This window comes from Hippichthys cyanospilos, chromosome 8 (assembly GCF_059441005.1).
Source record: "Hippichthys cyanospilos isolate Australia breed blue-spotted pipefish chromosome 8, RoL_Hcya_1.0, whole genome shotgun sequence".
Taxonomy (NCBI): Eukaryota; Metazoa; Chordata; class Actinopteri; order Syngnathiformes; family Syngnathidae; genus Hippichthys; species Hippichthys cyanospilos.
In genome coordinates, this window is record NC_142376.1 from 4,717,329 (window position 1) to 4,732,477 (window position 15,149).

At 38.6% G+C, this 15,149-nt stretch overlaps 2 protein-coding genes across 9 annotated transcripts in view; one reads left to right on the forward strand and one right to left on the reverse strand.

Moving 5' to 3' along the window:
- Window positions 1-15,149, reverse strand: part of LOC148419903 (multiple inositol polyphosphate phosphatase 1-like) — an 18,514-nt gene continuing 3,365 nt past the window's right edge. The window contains exons 2-8 of one of the 7 annotated variants that reach the window (XM_088421163.1): window positions 10,116-10,194; window positions 9,649-9,711; window positions 4,673-5,438; window positions 3,101-3,295; window positions 2,888-2,985; window positions 1,146-1,276; window positions 8-1,045 (exon numbers count right to left, since the gene is read on the reverse strand). In XM_088421163.1, the coding sequence (XP_088277289.1) occupies window positions 640-1,045; window positions 1,146-1,276; window positions 2,888-2,985; window positions 3,101-3,295; window positions 4,673-5,249 (1,407 nt within the window). In that variant the 5' untranslated portion in view covers window positions 5,250-5,438; window positions 9,649-9,711; window positions 10,116-10,194 and the 3' untranslated portion in view covers window positions 8-639. Of the gene's footprint in view, window positions 1,046-1,145; window positions 1,277-2,887; window positions 2,986-3,100; window positions 3,296-4,672; window positions 5,439-6,016; window positions 6,072-6,620; window positions 6,729-7,447; window positions 7,596-8,957; window positions 8,994-9,648; window positions 9,712-10,115; window positions 10,195-15,149 lie in introns of those variants that run through there. The other 6 variants (XM_088421165.1, XM_088421167.1, XM_088421161.1 and 3 more) reach the window with 6 other exon arrangements.
- sgms1a (sphingomyelin synthase 1a) overlaps window positions 6,784-15,149 on the forward strand; it is a 22,652-nt gene continuing 14,286 nt past the window's right edge. The window contains exon 1 of one of the 2 annotated variants that reach the window (XM_088421169.1): window positions 6,784-6,891. The gene's annotated coding sequence lies outside the window, so the exon portion shown is untranslated. The remainder of the gene's footprint in view (window positions 6,892-15,149) is intronic. The other variant, XM_088421170.1, reaches the window with a different exon arrangement.

The window sequence follows — 15,149 nt, forward strand, 5'->3', positions numbered from 1 at the left end:
GAACCAATTCATGAAAAGCCTTCAAGCTGTTTGATGACACTCCTGTTGAAATGTCCAGTTAGACTAAACAGAGTAAAGAATGACACATTGTGCAGTTAAAACTTCGCCCTTGCCTCAGGAAAGTCTTTTAATTTAGTTGAATGCTAACAGACAGTTGAAAATGCCTTTACGTGCTAACGGTTAGCATCAGTTGTTGTTTTACAGGTGTAGGTCAACACAAACAGTAAAGTATCATATAAAAGGATTATGTACTATTACAGCACCTTAATTGAGTCACTGGTATAGAAACACCATTTATGTATTATACTGCCTCCTAGTGGCAAAAGGAGGCACACCAAAAGGAGCAGCACAATCAACTTTTTGCAGCATTAAACCATATTGCACAAACGGTTTGATTCTTCACATTATTTATGTCAGTCCTGTATAAAGTACATCAGAGTTGTATTTTCACATAACAAATAAAAGCATTACCACCTGCTTCAACTACATCTAAAATGCTTTCTTTTGTCGTTTGTTGGCAAATTACATTTTTTCTATTGCTTTATTCTCGCACATGTTCCTATCTTGTCGCTGGTTTTATTTCCACACATGTTCCTATCTTGTATACATACTAACAGTTTTTTAAAGAGGTTTTAGCAACTATAAGGCCTCCTTGATTGAAAATTGATTAGGCTTACTAAACAGTTCACACTCGGTCTCAAAATCACAACCTTGGATCAGTTCCTGATAGTGTTCTTTGACGTCTTTATACAGAGGCATGAATGTTTGCTGACCCTCGTTCAAACCAGGGAAACTTGCTGGTTTCTCATTGATAAGGGTTTGCAACCTCAAGTCGTCTTCCCCACAGTCGTAAAGCGCTAGAAGCAAGTTAGCTGTGTATGGTAGCACCAAGCTGGGGCGGAAAGAGCGTTGGCGATGGAAGGCGTAGTTTGACGATGTCAGGGGTTCGGCGTCTTTGAAGAAGCCCAGGAGGGTGTATAACGGAAGGAGGGTCTCACCGTGGCCTACTTGGATTGTCACTGCTTCGCTCACCTGCTGGCCGGACCTAAATTATTTTGAAGGAAGATCCGATCATTTTTCAGATTCAAAAAAGGCAATGGAACATCGTCGAATCAGACTCGAGTCAAGGTTGACATCTTACTCACTTGATTTCATGGGCCGCTTTGTCCAGACGACTGAAGATATCATGGAAAAGAATACAGCTGGACTTTTTATTAATATCATGACCGTAGCCTCTCTTCCAGAATTGCCTCAAGTCATTCGCATACTCCACTATCTGTGGACCCAAAATAATATGGAAGGCAAGGTGGCATTCACTTGTAGTCTTCTACTATGCTAGATAACCTGAGCTGGAGCTCCTTTCGGACACAAAACGTCTTTTGTGATGTGAATAATGGCGGCTTGTTTGTCAGGAACTAACCACAGTGACAAGACTGATAATGAATTGTAAATTTAGTGGGCCATTGACTTAGCTGAACATTCAAATTCCTGTTAGCTCTTACAACCGAACTTCATTTTTTGGAGCACTGTCCAAAATACAGCGAGAGGTGTTAGCCTCCAGCTAGCTTGTAAGCTAACAGGCTTCTGTGGCTCCCTTGGATGAAACAAACACCAAGCGTTTCAGTAAATTGTGACATCCAGTGAAGCTGACCTATCTGGGTGTATTTAGAGCAAAATGTAGTGTAGTGGAAGAAATTGGTATATTAATATATATAATATATTAATATATTAACATAATATAATAATAATATAATAAATTAACAAAATAACTTTCAATTATGCAAACATAGCGCTCAGGTGCGTCCAAGTCCCATGATTTGCCAGGAAAATTGAAATGGTAAAAATTTGTAATGCCATAGCTCCACAACTGAGTACTACATAATTCTCACTTTTTCCTTTCTCAGCAACTGTCTTAAAACATGAATAAATACATCTCAGAATTAAGTTTACGGCATCTTTAAAAGGACCATAATACAGTGCAATCAAATGATTAGAATACAATGTCATCTATGTTGAAAGAAGACAATGATTAACAATATCAAAACCTTGCTTGTATAGTTCATAAATGTTTTATGATGACGACAATTTGGCCCTGGACTTCAGCTCTGTGGAACAGTTTTTTTTCTTGAGTTATGTCTGACAAATATATTTGATATCATTGAAAATTATATATGGAATAGGGAATAATTCCAAGCTTTGGCAAAAACCACCCCTACCCCTTGGCAAAAAATGCTCAGGGTTCCAATGTTAAGAGAAAATACAGCACTAATTCTCGAAATTGCTACTATGCTAGTTTTCGATTAGCAGATATTGACGTTCTTGACCTATTGGGAGCTGCACACACCTCTCGCTGTACTGTTTCAATTGGGACTGCAACCACGCAGCTGTAGAATCAGTAGGCAAGTCTTAATATAGCTAATTGGTGCCATCTTGGCTTTCTGAAGGGTAGCGTGCGGAGAAAAAAATACTTTATAAAAATAGACTTCTAGTTTGGAATCAGTATGCCAATGTTAGCTTGAATTAGCATAAAAATCTAGCACAACAGAATTAGATTTTTGAAATGATTCCCAGTGTTATTTCGTTTTATTACTTCTTATGGAAAAATTATGTTTAATTTATAGAATGCCACTCCAAAATGGTGCAACTGTAAAACAATCACAAGGTCAACCTAACAATATATTTTTTTTGCCTCTTCCTCAAATTGCAACATTTTTCATTCATCTGCGAGTGTTGAAGATTGATAGTGATATGCTAACATAGTGTTTCGCTAGTCATCATCATCCCTGCAGACACGTCTTTTGCAAAGATACTTTGTAATAGCGATAAGTATTTTGATTCTAAATTTAATAAGACTGCCATGTTGAACCTACAATTGTGGCCCCCTTACCTGAGCATCAACTTCATCCAAGCACTCACACCAGGGAGAGTTGGCTGCCTTGATGGCCAACTCGTAGGCACAAAGGTTCATTGCAGCGTCTGCCATGTCTGTGGAGGATCAAGAGCACATTTACACACAAAAATAGTGGAAAACGACTGAATTTGTTCATAAAAATTCAAACGCTGAGAAACATGCGAGACTAAATGAAATCAAACCACTGACCGGCTGTAATGTTCATGTAGGGGACTTGGAGTTGGTTTGCTATCTTCTCCCGAACCATCCTCATCTCTGGGCCCTCTTTAAATTTGTCCACCTCCGACAAGGCTAAGGGGTTCCTGACAACATCCTCCAAAAACTTGGTGCAGTGGCTAAAATACTTCATGATTGCGTCGTTCACCTCGTAGTCAAATGTCTGATCTAGGTTGGGTAAAGGGAAGCGAGCGGTTAGCTTTAGCATAAACTTGTTGGTTAAATAAAACACAGAGATCCAATACAGGGGTTAATCAAAAATCAAAAAAGATGCTAAAAGTACTGTTTAAATAATGGAATCTCTAAATTTGGATGTCCAAATATGGCAAACGCGTTTCCAAAAGAAGCAACAAAAACCAGGATTTTTTTTATCATGCATTTGTTCAGTTATTAATGCTCTGCTTAGCTTTCTTGTTGTTTTTGTTTTGCAGTAGAAAATATATAGTAAAAAGAGACTTTAATTTCATTTGTGGACCTGTTTGGGGTATACCACACCTGTCTCCCAAAGAGAGCTCTGATAGGCTCAAGAACACCTGTGACCCGAATGAAGATAAACAGTTTGAAGAACAAACGAATACTTATTTTAGCTTGTTTAGTTAAAATAGTTATTAAAATGTCAACAGCAATGAAGTTTTATGATGTTCTAAGGTCACTTCAAATTCCAGGATTTAAATATTGATGACTGTCTATTATCATAATTATCATAATTATTTTTTTTTCTTTTCTTTTTTTTTGTTTTTACAGTGCTTCTGAGAATATTGGTGCTATTGGGCTCTCACGGCTAGGATGCTTTAATCATGAGGTGTTTTAAGAAAAATTCTTCAAGTATTAGCTAATTTAATGCTTTTCAATGCAGTGACAGGAACAGTACATGATTTCTTTTCAAATTAAGAGCAAATTCAATAGAACATGAAGCAACTTTGCAGACAATATATTTGGGTGCAGAATCTAAAAATAATATACGTAATAAGGAATAATAAATCAATATTTTAATAAATCAGACAGATCAGACAAGCCTGAAGAACTTTCAAAATTTATCCTGTTACATGAGTGACATCATGCATGAGTGATATGCTTATTGATATCATGAGATTAGAAGTTTATAAAATAAACATTGAAAAGTGCACGCCTCCTTATAACATTGCTGTCAATTATTAATTAATTATGAATTGTAGCTACAAAATGCATTTTGACAAACCTCAAAATTAGTACATTTTTACAAAATATATTAAACTTGTTGATTTGATTTCTTTATTAAAGAGTCATGAATACTTTCGCAATATAAAAAAAATGAAATTAACACAAATATATATTTTATTATTAATAACCCCCAATTTTATTTTTCATAACCCCACTTTGAGAACCACTGTCCACAATCTGCAACCACAATCTGCAAAATATCAAGCCTATAAAAGGAGAACCGCATTATAGCGAGGGAACACAGCATATGTATTTTATATCCATATTATTGTATTACTATTATTATTACTGTTTGTGTATTCAGTTGTTGTTAAAATGCTTTTGAAATAAAACTGAATTGAGTACCTTGAATATCCCACAGCTCTGTCAGTCCCGCCATGAAGGACATAGTGCTGTTGATACATCTGTGCTTGGAGCTGGTTACAAATTTCATCAATCCTTTTTGAAGGTTCTCCTTTGAAAGCAACGTAGGGAACAGCTTGGACAGTCTGATGGCCAGATGTTTGTGATCGTCCACGCCTTTCCGGGCAAGCCGACCATCGGTGTCCTCGGGATACCACATCCTCCACTGAGTCTGGATCTCGCATACCCAGCTCTCTTTGCCGGGCGTAGCACTTTGGACCGCCTTGTACATCTTTTGCATGTGCTTGAAGATCGACCTCGTCGGGTATCTCGTGCCGTGTCTTATAATGGCCGTTAGATGAATGGGGCGGCATTGTGGAGATGGGGGCCGCAGGATGGACGTGTTGACAGCCAGGATGTCCTCTATAAGATAGGGGTTCACTTCCTCATATCGGCCTTTTGTGCCAAAGTATTTGGCAATCTTCGGTATACTTGGACTGCCTTTATTTAGAAAACAGTTGGAATAACCAAGAGTGCCCAACAGGTAAACAGCGAAGATCCTCCAAATGTTGATCTGCATGGCTCAGTCTTGTTCCAAAACACTGCGATCCTGTCCAAGAATTTGTTTTTAAAAAAAGGGTTGCTTTCAGGAGTTGCACAATTTCCAGACGTGAACTTTGGATAGTTTGAGTCACGCCCAAAGGATCGAGGCTTTGTCGGTGTTGTAAGTTATGTGACTCGTTCCAGTGGTCAATACAACATGTTTAATCTGGGGGGGAAAAAGTACATAGTGTGTCAAATTAGTTAAATTTCAGTGTTTTGATGGTTTTAATGCAATATTATTCACAGTGATTGAATAAAAAAAAAAGAGGTCTGGTAATAAAAGTGCATTGGTATTGAGGAGAACGTGAAGAAATGGTCCACATATCCTGGATTAAACCAGATTTTACACCATGAGTGCATATCACGTAAGGGGGTTTTCACATTTGTGAGGTGGGTTAGATGGGTGGGGGTGCTATTTTGTCAATTTATTGAGTTATACACTTTTGCAGAGTAAGAAAAAACACGCACATTTAGGGGTGCCTGGGGATCACTTTAGAGGTGCTTGAGTTCACACCCAAATGGTCTAGAAATGTCTATGATTTCAAGGTATCATACAAGATATTCAAAATCAACTGACCGGACCAAAAGGCCGTGCAACCTGCAGTAAATATGACGCCGGTGGTTCCAAATCTCGCTAGTAACTCGTCTAAAGTTCATATGGATACCGTACCGCAACATTCCTTAAGAAGCGTTCGCGTGCAGTTCAGAAAACCTTTTTTTGTCGATGTTTTAGATAGGACTGACCTGACTGGTTCCAATTCGTTGAGCAGAAAGCAGAATAACACGAAGAGGATGGTTGTTTGTGCAGCTAACTTGTTTGCTTTAATTTGCATTTTATTTACGGGAATTTTGTGTTGTCCCTTTCCTACTCGTCTGTTTTGCTTCATTTTATACGGGAATACAATCATATGAAAGTGAATTGCTTCGAAACGTACAAATTATTATCTTTTTTTAAATTAACACGTGTGAACCTACGTTAAACTGTGATTTCAAATTTCATGCAAACATCTGTCGTCGTTTTTTTAATGACAACAACAACCCTTCAAATCAACAAGTTCTGCCGAACAGTTTTGTTGTTTATTTCAAATTGTAAAGCGTCGTTATGTCTCTCCTCTTATGGTCGGATGTAAACGACACTTTTGGCCAACAGATGGCTGCAAGAAACCTCGAAGCTGCTCCCGCTGCAGTCCTGCATTCTCCGCTGGTTAGCAGGACTGCTGTGTTCGCTGACGTCTTACGGGATCCGACTTTTGAGTACTCCCGCGACTCATCCTCCGCGCGCTGCTTATTTTATGTATTCATTTATGTAAAAAAAAAAAAAACACTATAAAAACCCCATCAAAGTTACCTTTTGAGAAGTCAAAATGTATCAACTCCTAGACACAGCTAGGAATACGGTGTTATCCTCGAGGGATGGGTAGAGTTGTATAAAACCCCACACCATGTGGGAGTTCGCGAATGCAGCATGCGTGACGACACGTAAGGACTCCCCTACTTGTCTTTACTGTTGTTTAGCGCCTACTCAGAGTACGCCAGTCGGATTTAACGGTGACGGGTAGTGCGTAATAGTGATCACCACAGCATTTTGAAGAGGACTAATACAAAGATTGGACGGCAAGGTAATGACATGACTACTATGTAGAATTACGTCGTTTTCAAGCGTCGAACGCAGTTTTGGTGAAATTGTCTAACCCAAACCAAAGTGACTCCGGTGTTACGGTTTCACACACGCAAAGTCTTGGGAATTATGCGCCGCTTCGGTTAATGTCACCTAAATGTAACTAACAAATATTGCACCCTGGTTTTGTGAAGTACCTTCATATTAATGTTGTCACCCCAATGTGTGAATTCACGATTTGGAGCGAGTCATGTGCCGTATTCTGTTTTGTTGTTCGAAAATGAAAACGTCGTTTTTTCGTCTTTTAAATCGTAGTTTAGCACTTTGGCTAATGCAACTCGGTGTGCGGTCGAGCCAGCTAACGGTTCCCGAGTGTCTCGCGTGTTGTTGGCTAACCCAGCGAGCTAGCTAAAATAGCCAAGCTTTTGCTAATCTATTTTAGGTTTTCCAGTCTCTAAGCCCATAAGCCTCACAACATATAATCGCTATCGGCCCCAAGCCCTCGTGTGCATTCGGGTTTATGTACGTCTTTTTTTTGCGTGTTAAAATGAACCTACCGTGTGGACGAATGTCTATGTCACAGGTGTGCCAGCTAACGTTTCACCGGAGCTGTGAATCACACACACCCCGAGGCTTGCCGCTTGGTAAATATTAACATAGTAATAGTATCACCCGCTTTACATTGTGGCAAAAGGTTGTTAGGCTCGTACTAGTGCTGGTGGAATAGGGCGGGACCAAGTAAACGTTTCCTCCCCGTTGAGTTGTATTGCTAGGTGACATTCACTTTTGGGGGCTTATTATGTGATTACTTACGATGGACTGATAAAATGTAGGTATGGTTTACATTTTCGAAGGGTAATTGATTTACTGGAGCCTTTAAAGACGACTTGTGATAAAAGTATCATTTTGTTGTGATAAGGATGGTTGATTTCCCTTTTTTCAGGCTGATAGCAGTCCCAAGTGTTCACCGATACATACAATTTAGAAAGATTGAAGCAAATTGCTCAGGTTGCTCTGATTTTGATTTAAAAAAAAAAAAAAAAAAAGCTCCTTTGTTTGCGTTTTTTAAGTCGTGTTTTGAGAGCCACCAAGATTCTAAAATCGCATGGAGCGTGTGCTACGTATCATGACTCAATTTCGATTGGGGAAGTTTCGTTCAATCGTACATAAGAATTGTAATCGAAATTCAGTGTATTTATTGGTTTAGACACGCATACATGTCATGTTCGCTAGCATGCTGCTTAGATCCAAATGTGTTAAGGCAAAGACCATAGGTAAAAGGTAAAAAAATAATAAAAAATTAAACACTAAAATGCACGATAAATACAATATTGTAAGCACTCACACGAGATCAAGTCTTTAGCATATCAGCATCTTAGTGATACTGTGACACCAACCAATAGCAGGCCAGCATCTTAGTGACGCCAACCAATAGCAGACCAGCATTTTAGTGACGTATGAGCGTGGTTCGACTTGCAGAGTCCTATGCACGTACACTGACCGCCAAGTTAGAATTTTGTAAGAGTTGATGCTGTAAAGCAGATAAAATGCCATGAAGATTGGAGGAAAAACGTAATATTCCACTTCATTGCGTGAAAAAAAATGGAAGCCAGGAATGCCGTAATCGGGGGTCCACTGTATATATAAAATTGTAGGTCTGGTAATCGCTAAATATATTACATAGGTCGCAGCGCACCTACCAGGAGGCTGTCTTGTATCACTAATCATTTTCTGCTACAAATTCCCAACAAAGAACTTCGCAAACATAGTCTGATAGCAGTAGGGCTGCGAAGTGGGGTCTCTGAGACACCATAATAACGTACGTAGCGTGTGTGTGCTTGAGAAATGCATTGCGTTCACTTAGTCGACCGCTAAATGGCTCTAAATTTGACAGATGATTCAAATTGAATTTTAATAAATTGCCCAAACAGCGATTACATTTATTGCGTGATATTCTGCTCTGTTTAAATGTCCCTTTTGTTAGATTATGCTAAAAAGAAAACCACTAATTACCGATTATAGACAGTATTAGTGGTTATTGAAACCCGCGCCCAGTTCAGACCTCACCTTGATTGAACATCTTTTGGATGAATTAGAGAAGCAGTTCTTGAATTGGTGGTCTGAGTACCCCCTGCATATGAGATTTGAACAGGGTTTCTGTGGGTGGCAACAATTTTAATACGGTATTTCATATTTTATGCGGTATTTTGACCATTTTTGGGTCATTTCTTGCAAACCATTCTCATTTTTTTAGCCAAGGGAGGTAGTGTGATAACCTAGTGGTTGTGCCATGTTAAACTTTGAAATGTTATCATCTGGGTGGAATTTCAGGTCCCTATGGTGTCTTCTTTCAATGCTTTAACCTTGATGGAAATGCCTTTGAAGGATTGGACAAAATACCACACAAGGTTTAAATGTGACAGAAACAGTTCCTTTTTTTTTTTTCCAAATTGAGAAAGATAATTGAAACATAAACCATCTTATTGTTAAATTAAGTTACTGACGATTTTGCAAAACATTGTATGCTGTTTTTATTCTTTTTATAAATATAAATGGTCATTATCATTAGCGATGCAATGTTCCGGCAGATAAGTCGGAAAGTTGCTGGATAAAATACCCCCGGAGATACAACTAATACTACTACTGCCTCTTGAAAGTTTATTAAATCCGACATGGATGGCACAACACTGTTTTCTTTTCTACCGTAAGAAGAGTAAAAGAATAAATAAATATTAGACAATTACAAATACACCCTTACATTTGCTGGAAAGCCTTCGCAGAAGAATCAAAGCTCTGCAAAGGGAGGATTGCCACATTAAATCTGCGGATTAAGATTGGGATGTTACCTAAGGCAATATATGAGTCAAGGCAGGTGAGCAAATACTGTTGGCATTACAGTATATATACGGTATGTGCTCAAATAGCTAATGATCTTTTTTTTTTTTTTTTCATTTTTGTTTGGTGAGAAAGCACATTTTCTCAGCCGCGGGACTAATAGTGCCCTGCAGTCTGTGTTAAAGTTGGGGGCAAAACGTCGAAGTTGTGTCAAAGAGGTTCATTGTTGCCTGGATGCGCCCGTGCCAAAGCAAAGAATATGCGACTGTCTACAAGCGGGTAAAGGCACACTGTTTCCTCCCGTCAGTGGTGGAAACAATGAGTTTTCTGTCGGGATGTATAATGATTCAGCAGTGGTGGGGCAAGAAAAAAAAAGAAATCTTTACTTACATCATTGGCAAACAGTCATCAGGAACCTTCATCCACACCCGTTTCACAGTACAGTGAGCAAGTCGAATGTCGACAGTAACTTGTAAAACAAGATGCCAAAAACAGGTGATAACTCAACTTCATGCTTTAAACGTCAAAGTGGAATAGAAAAGTGGTCTGTTCGGTTCAGCCTGAAGTTTGTAGTTCAATTCATGCGGCACCATCACTAGACATTCTTTATGTCCTTTTTTTGTTTTAGTCAAGGGGTCAAGAAGACCTGAAGCAATGCTGCACAAACTTTTTTGCTCCTCCATGTACTTTTCCAGCAGTGTACTTTATGAAAACATTTTTATTTTTTTTTTTAAATGTAGGCGCTATGAGACATCTGGGACAATGTGCTGCCTGTCAAGCCAATGTATTGTAAGCAAAACAATTGTGAGGAAATCAACCAATCCTTCAAAATAAACTATACTCACGGTGCATGTAAGGTATGACACGAACGGTCTTGGGACGCTCTGGTTTTGAATTTACTCCCGAAAGCGTAGTCACGACAACACTCAACTAATTTGATAGTCTTTGATTCCTAGAGTGAGCAGGCTTCGATGTGAACAACACGGTGCGGTTCTGAAATCGCGTTCACATGGTGTTGTTTCAAAATGAAGGTCAAACTGTCAAGCCAAGGCACTAAAAAAAACATTTAAAAAAAAAACAACAACAAACGCAAGAGACTGTGGGTGGTGCATTAGCACCCCTTGCCTGAAGTATAAAATTCTCTCCAGATATATCCCCATTGTTTGCTTTTATGACTGAATTTGAATGCATGCAAATACTGACCTCTCCAATGTTTTCCTTTTGAGGTTGGTTCCACTTTGCTCAACTGTCATAGGAGAAAAATGTCTTTTAACTTCAGAGGAAGTTATGAGAGCAACCGAAATTCTCATTTGGTAGAAAGAGTAGGAATCGAGAATCAAGTTGCAATTCACCTGGATTTCTGAGGTTGCGCACAATTCGTTTTAGAAATCTGGTCATTTTCATAAAAAATGTTTTAGTAGTCCCAAGGTTGACATTTGCTATAATCTAGTGACATTGGCAGAGGTGGCAACAGTAATTTTAAAGTATAAATTTTTCTTTACCTTTACTGTGTGTCATAACTTCGTTTTCAGTTTATATTGTTATGTGCTCATGGATCAAGAGTGTTACATTGCCTTAAGACTGAACGCAAACTTATCATTAAAATTGCGTGCAAAGTATAGTGATTCCTAATTCATGCACAACTTGCTTAGATGCCAAAATTAAACGTTAAGAGAGTACGGTAAACATGTCTTGTAAACCACACATCCAGCTTTCTGCAATTTGGCAAATTTTCAAATTGTTGATTTTTAAAAATCACAAAATAACAGTTAATTCAGTGTATTGCCCCACATCACAATGTTGTCTATTTGATTTTATTCACAGTGGCTTAAAACTCGACTATGAATAACTCTTGACAATCTCAATAGTGACTTCCTTTTTCTTTTGTGGTCGTTTATCCTCTGACTGTCAGCTAAAAATGGCGGTAAAGTTGACACCACCACACCCCGTACAAACGGACACAAACAACATGTGTGCAAACGCAGACTAACCGTTTTTTTAGCTAGCGATAAATAGTTGTGTTAGCTTGTGATGTTGCACCATAAGATGGGGTGATATTTTTGTCGTTGATTCCATGCCCAAAGCCTGGCCTTAGTTGACCCTTAATACAATATTTTCTCAAGTTATGCATTTGAAAATCCAATGGAGAAAAAAAACAGCGCAAACATTCCATCCTTGACTTGAAAACATCGCATGCTTGTATCTTCTCTACTCTGGCTCGTTGTTCCTAGACAACAACCATAGCCTGTGCAGAATGTTGTTAGCAGGATCACTTATGACCATTCATTGGCCGCACAAAATTATTTACTGCTCGAGATTGATCATTTTGTTTCCATCATAGTCCCCCACCCCCCAAAAGAACCACAAACTAGCGTTCATCTTTGTTGTGCCGTAATTAGAAACACATGAAGTTTTACTCCCACTCACATGATGTCCCAGTTTCCTGTTGGCCCACAACTAAGTGCGTTTTGGAATTCTAGGTTAGTAATGCTGGCCTGAACCTACTTTTGTGTACTTGAGGAAAAACACAGGGCCACAGTGGAATAAGGTCGGTGTTTTTGCAGAGGAGCAACAAATAGATGAGGACACGGCTGACGAGTAGATTTCGTGCAAGGAATTGTAAGTTGCAATGCTTCCATGAGCTGAGAGATCCTCCTGTTCTGACTTGCAGGCTTATGTTTACAGGAGTGCCCCCCCCCCCCCCCCTCTGCCACCCCCGCATTCCAACGCCTTCTCAAATTCTCCCGACCATTTGATTTCCTTCAAAATATTGTCAAACTGTAATTACTGTTTGCTTAAATACTGTAGCTGAGTAGTGTCTCACTGCTTGCATTGTCCTACTTCTGAAATTGAAAACAACAATTCAACATGATCCAAAATGTGTGTAGATGAAAATCAAATTGGTGTTCACTTTTTTTTTTTTTAAACCTCTCCTCCACCTACAATTGTCCAACAACATATGGTGTACTGATCTGCTTGCCCAAGAACAACTTGATGCCAGCTGTTTATACTTTTTTTTTTTTCCACACACAGAGGTATCTCAGGGACTTTCTAAAATTGGGATTGGACCATTCCCCTGTCACATCTATAAAACACTATCAGGTTTCCTTTTATGGGCTACTTTAAAAGACTAGTTTTCCCTTAAGTGCTGTTGGCTTATCAGGCTGAGTTTCACTACTACAAATCTGGTTCCTTCATGAGCCCTAAACTTGTACACAATCTATTGCTATTTTTATTAACGTAATCTACATAAACTGATGAAAATTAACTTCGAGGACATGAAATGAGTCTCCAAGTAATTTGAGTAACTCGATTTATAAAAGAATGAAAACTTGCTGATTAAGGGTGCTTAAAAAAACTCATTATGCTGACAAGGTAGAATGTGTGCCTGTTTCCAGTGTTGGTGGCTAGCAGCTTGCCACGAAGTGAATGCTGTGGGAAAAGCCATTGTTGTTTTCCAAAGCACTTTAATTATCAATAATTACTACATACTTTCAGTTCTTACTGATCACATTTTAACAAACCATATATAATATATAAAATTGTAGCTCAGGTCATCGCTAATTATATTACATAGGTCGCATCGCACCTAACAGGAGGCTGACTTGTATCGCTAAAATTTTTTTGCTACAAATTCCCAAAGAAGAATTTCGCAAACATAGTCTAATGGCAGTAGCGTTGCGCAGTGTGGTCTCTGAGACACCATAATAACGTACGAAGCGTACAAATGCAATGCATTCTCTTAGATAACCACTAGATGGCACAAAATTTGACAGATTATTCAAATTTGATTTTAATTGGGTTATCCAGACACCAGAATATTTGATAGCCACAGTCCTACAAACTGCACATCATGAATCGTGACGCTGTGCATGTTCATCAGCAAAATTGTGACCCCAAGATTGTGAAACTTATGTAGGGCTTTTGTTTTGAAGCTTCGCAGGGACATTTTTTTCAACCTTGGCTGATGTGACTGCACAAGTCCACATAGAATTGTATGAGACATGATGGTGTTTCACTTTCAATGTTGGCCATTTCTGATGTTCATCTCACCAAATGCTATCAACATTCTATTTCCCTGTTACTATTAATAATTCAAGAGCATAAAGTGTTGATAATAAGTATAATTGCCTACTTTTAAGTAACCACAGAAATATGGCCAGTGTAAATACAAAGATGGGCTAAATGCACTCTAATGGCTTCCTGTTGACAACAAGTCTCAGTGTGGTGTGTGTGGGACATGCAATCGAACAGGGACAATCTGCAACTTGTGCTGTTCCCCCAAGGCCATACGGGCCTGACATCCTAATCAGGGCCTTATAAAACCACAGGAGGCTTTCTCATTAGCAGATAGCACGGGTGGCTCTCTGCTCCCCAGAGGCTGTTGCTTTATGGCCTTTTCATTCAAGTTGTTGCTGTCATAGCGCGGTTGCTAAGGTCTGGTAGATGACGTGTATTTGCTTATTTGTTAGGGATGATTGGACACAGGTCTTGGGAGCAAATATTCAGTGGCAATAATTTCAGCCTCCCGGATATAGCTGGTAGTCATTGTACATAGTGATCTGATTTGCACTTTTATCGCCGTTTTCCAGATCTATCTGTCAGGTTAACCTTGTGCAGTATTTATTCCAATCCTTTGATCTTTATATCAAAGGGAACGCACTGAAAGAAGACACAGGGAGGTGAAATTTCACCCAGATGAAAAATCCTGTCAAATTTTCAGACAACAATAATATTTACTAACTTTAAATGTTTTAAAGTAACACTAATGTTCATGCAAAAGATAGCTATTCATATTCATAGCCTGGGCATACTGTAACTTAAAGGGACAATATGCTGAATTTAGTGACAATTAATGGTGAAATAAAAAAACATTCTAAAAGCCCATTGTTATCGCAATAATATGCAATAAATATGTTCTCACATCATTTTTTTTTTATATATATTATCGCAGGTCTAATAATGCCTAAATAGATTACATAGGTTGCGGCAACACTAATAGGAAGTTTACATGTTTTGCCGCCATCTTTTGTCTATGGATAGCTGAAGAACTTTGTAAGTATAGTCTAGTGGAAGCTTGAGAAGTTTATAAAACGTTTTAAGCATTGTGTATAAGTGTTGATACATGTCCCAAACAAAAGAGCCTTTGGGACGAATGTTCACCCCGTGATGGGGAATTGCTTTTCAAACGACTATGCACAGCAGTGACACATGCAAACAAAGCATACAACACTGTCTTTTTGATTTTTTTTTAACTGGTTCTGACAAACGTTTTTTTGGGGACTATCTGACTATTTTTCTTGGATGGTGATACTACAGTGAATCTAAGAAAGTCTTAAATTCAGACTTGCATGTGTACTATAAAAAATCATCAAAGAAACAGACCATGACAGTGCAGGGATTTACTGCATGGGAAAATAGGAG